Source organism: Galeopterus variegatus, unplaced genomic scaffold, assembly GCF_000696425.1.
Source record: "Galeopterus variegatus unplaced genomic scaffold, G_variegatus-3.0.2 Scaffold14, whole genome shotgun sequence".
In the NCBI taxonomy this organism is placed as follows: Eukaryota; Metazoa; Chordata; class Mammalia; order Dermoptera; family Cynocephalidae; genus Galeopterus; species Galeopterus variegatus.
The window spans coordinates 718987-722796 of record NW_007726125.1 but is presented as its reverse complement, the minus strand read 5'-3'; the positions used below and the strand labels follow the sequence as shown (position 1 = coordinate 722796).

The window sequence follows — 3810 nt, the reverse complement described above, 5'->3', positions numbered from 1 at the left end:
TTTTAAAAAAAAAAAAAAAAAAAAAAAAAAAAAAAAAAAAAAAAAAAAAAAAAAAAAAAGAGCAAATCTGATATTCTTTTCTTAGAATACATCACTGAAAAACTAAGGGTGCATACAATTCCACCCAAAGACACAAAGGTTGTAAAAAGAGCCAATTTTTCCAGTCTCTTCAACGTAAGTGACTGGACTGGAAAAGATCGCATATGGTCCTCTAAAACGATTTCCTTCCTTAGGCAGCCTTCACCAATCCTCCGGATCCACTGCCCCATTTTTCCTAGATAGCCCTTCAGAGAAGGAGCTTTGTTAATCTCCTGTACAACTTGTTTGAGGAATCAGTAACCATAGTTAATTCAGTTACCAATCTGATAACCATTATGTTTGAGGACTATTTTTCACAGTCCTTTCTAAATATGAATACTTAAAATCCAGATTACCCAAAAATCAGGTTTTGGTTGATAGAGTGATCCCAGTTTCTGTTTTAAAGTCTAGTTATATCAGTCACCCTGGAATCAAAGTTAATAGAAAACTTTTTCTCTCCCTTCATTCACTCTCTGGAAAGCAGAAAAAGCCTGAACAATCCATAATGGCCTTTGAATGAGAGTTTCCTGTAAATGTCATTTAAAGTTTTACTAGTCCTCAGAATACATCATTAGCTTAAACCAACTGCAGCTTAAATATACTTCCTTTAGATAATAAGATATTTGTAATCCACAACATACTGAGATTTGTTTTTTCCAATGGTACCAATGATTTGCATTCAATTCCTATTCCTCGGAGGGCAAGCATTTGAAAAAGTCTGATCAGAATTAGTAATCGTGAAATGAGAAATCTTACAAAGACTTAGAGCAATTGGTTTGAACAGTAACTACAAATTTAATACTGAATCACCACAATACTTTACGCACTACTTTCAGAAAATATTTACATTTGTATAGCTTTTAACACAAAAGTCCTATGCACTGATATTATTTTAGAAGAAGACTGACATTTACCATCTTGCGCTAAGTCACAAGGCTGGTAAGTGACAGTGTCACAAGTCTGGTCCCGATTTCAAGTCGGACACCCCTCCCCAGCACTGCCTGGGAAGTTGTTGAAATGACAGGATCCATAATCGGAGTTTCTTACTTTGCAAGAAAACCAAGCCATCTTCCTGATTCAAGTAAGACATTAATACCGCAGGCCAGATACAAAGAAAACAAAGATAATAAACGTCGTGACTTTACTTTCAGAGAAATAAGAAGACATGACCTTTAAAGGCTCAGGACTTAGACTTCCAGCCAAGATGGTGGAAGACAGTCCCCAGCGTCACTCTCTCACACAAATCAACGAATTTACAACTATAAAAATGTAACATCAGCCAAGCTGGGGCCACTGGAGCTCAGGTGAAGAGGAGGAGAGACCTACGGAGTTCACGAAGGCAGGAGAAACCACGAAGAGAGAAAGAAAAAACTGCTCTCACCGTTTAGGGCCACGGCTGCTTTAATGCTGGAGCACATGGAGCAGGAGCCAGCAGAAGCCACAGCTGTGCCCTTTAGATGGAATTACTTGGAGGTGGAAGGAGAGAAGAGGGCCTTGGCCACCCCCAGCACAGCAAGACCACTAACAGGGTTCCCGTGGACCCACGCAAGAATAAGGAGCCAGAACAGCTAAAAAAGGGGAGACACTCAGAGTCCAGTGAGTCATCACAAGGGACCCACGCAGGGCCCGTCCCATGGGAAGTGTTTGGAGCACGAGCGGTGGGGGAGACCAGGCCACCGGGAGAACACTGGGACACAGCAAGGACCACTCAGAGGAGACTGGTTAGGAATGCAGAGTTGCATGGGGTGCAGTTTGATGAAAAAACTCAGGCCCGGATCAGTGTCTACACAACCCAGGTGCACCGAGTATCTGGAGAGACGGAAGTACCTATAAGGTCAACCATTAAACCCTGAGCTGCACAAAAAGCCTTCCCTAGGGAAACAGCAGCAAAGCAGCAATTTACCTCAACAACACAGCTCAAGTACTGGTTCCCACAGAAAGTTCCCCTGTTTTAGAAGCAAACAAAGGACAAAAACTTAGTTCCGGCCCAGGCACACCATGAATGCTTTGGGGTTCACCAGGGGACATGAGGCATGGAGCCAGGGGCAGGACTCCCGCCCACAACCACTCATACTGCCAGCACCTCGGGGCCCCACCTGGGAACCCGAGGATTGGAGCCAAGGACCAGACCCCACTCCCACATACAGACACATCACCAATGCCTAGGAGCCCACCCAGGGACCCAGGGCTAGTAGCCAGGGACTGGACCCGCCCTCTTCCCACAACCAGGCATGCTGTGACAGTGACTCAGGGCCCCACCTGAGGGCCCAAGGCATGGAGAAGGGGACCGGACCTCCCTCCCACAACCAGGCACACCACACCAGCACTTCGGGGTCCGCCCAAGGACCTGAGGCATGGAGAAGGGGACCAGAACCCTTCCCACAACCAGGCACACCGTGCTAGTGCCTTGGGACCCACTCAGCAACCCAGGGCATGGAACTAGGGATTAGACACTCTCCACAACCAGGCACACTGCCAGCATCACAGAGCAGGCCAAAAACATTTCTTCCACGTGGGTGGCCCACCATAGCTATCATGATAACGATGGCTGCCGTGAGGCAGCTAGATGCCACAACCACCACGCAGATGGCCCGCCAGCCACTGGAGTGAGTTGTCACAAGGAGCGTCACCAGCAGAGATAAAGATAGGAGGAGGATGTCTGTCTCCACAGAGCCCATTTCATAGTCATGGAAGAGACATCTGCTCTATGATAGTATTGGGGGACCTGATCACGCTTCTTAGCATTGGACAGATCATTTGGGCAGCAAATCAACAGAGTAACCATTACTCTTTCAGACGGAGAGAAGAAATCTAGGGTGATTAGAGGGGGGAGGGGGAGAGGAAGGAGGACGGCGGGATTAGACAAGGGGCATAAAGAATAATTACAATTTGTAACTATATGCTAGTAATATTGATTTGATCAACATATCTCAATGTTGAAACCCAAAAATATGAGGGACGCCCGTGGCTCACTCGGGAGAGTGTGGTGCTGATAACACCAAGGCCACGGGTTCGGATCCCATATAGGGATGGCCGGTTGCTCACTGGCTGAGCGTGGTGCTGACAACACCAAGTCAAAGGTTAAGATCCCCTTACCGGTCATCTTTATATAGGAAAAAAAAGAAAAGAAAAGAAAACCCCAAACTATGTATAATCAATTTTGATTCAATAAAAATTAAAATAAAAAAATAAAATAAAAGCCTAGGACTTAGAACGAGCCATCTGTGCTGAGACGCCGCGGGCGGGGAGGGTGGGGCTCCCGGGCGTCAGCGCGGACCGCCAGGCACGGAGGCCGCTCCGGACCCACGGGCCTCGTCCGCCCCGCAGCGTCCCGGCACCAGCACCCGGCGCCGGGCCCTGCAGCGACTCGCGACTGCTTGGGGAAAGCGCGACAGGCCTCACCTCACCCCGCCCGGGCCCGCAGCCGTACACCGGCCCCTCGCTTCCCGGCCCTGCCCGGCAGCGCCGAGACCCCGGGCGGAGGCCGGCTGCGCCCCGGCCTCACTCGGCGCGGGCTAAGAGAGACGCCCTAGCCCCGGGTCGACGGGGGCCTCCCGGACCCCGCACCGGCCCCACAACCGGGACAGGCGTCGCTCCCTCCTGCGTCCCTCCACTCCACCGCAACCGCACCTTCTCCTCATGGCGGACGCTCCAAGCAGTCGGGCGCCGAAGCCCCGCGACCTACTCCACGCGGGCCCGAGCACGGGAACCACCCGCGAACACCCGAGATCT

At 49.8% G+C, this 3810-nt stretch overlaps 1 protein-coding gene across 3 annotated transcripts in view; it reads right to left on the bottom strand.

Annotated features, from left to right (window-relative positions):
• Window positions 1-3810, bottom strand: part of PRC1 (protein regulator of cytokinesis 1) — a 28836-nt gene extending 25026 nt beyond the window's left edge. For 2 of the 3 annotated variants that reach the window (XM_008564490.1, XM_008564547.1), the window contains exon 1: window positions 3709-3731. In XM_008564490.1, coding sequence (XP_008562712.1) covers window positions 3709-3719 — 11 coding nt within the window. In that variant the 5' untranslated portion in view covers window positions 3720-3731. Of the gene's footprint in view, window positions 1-3708 lie in introns of all 3 variants that reach the window. The other variant, XM_008564439.1, reaches the window with a different exon arrangement.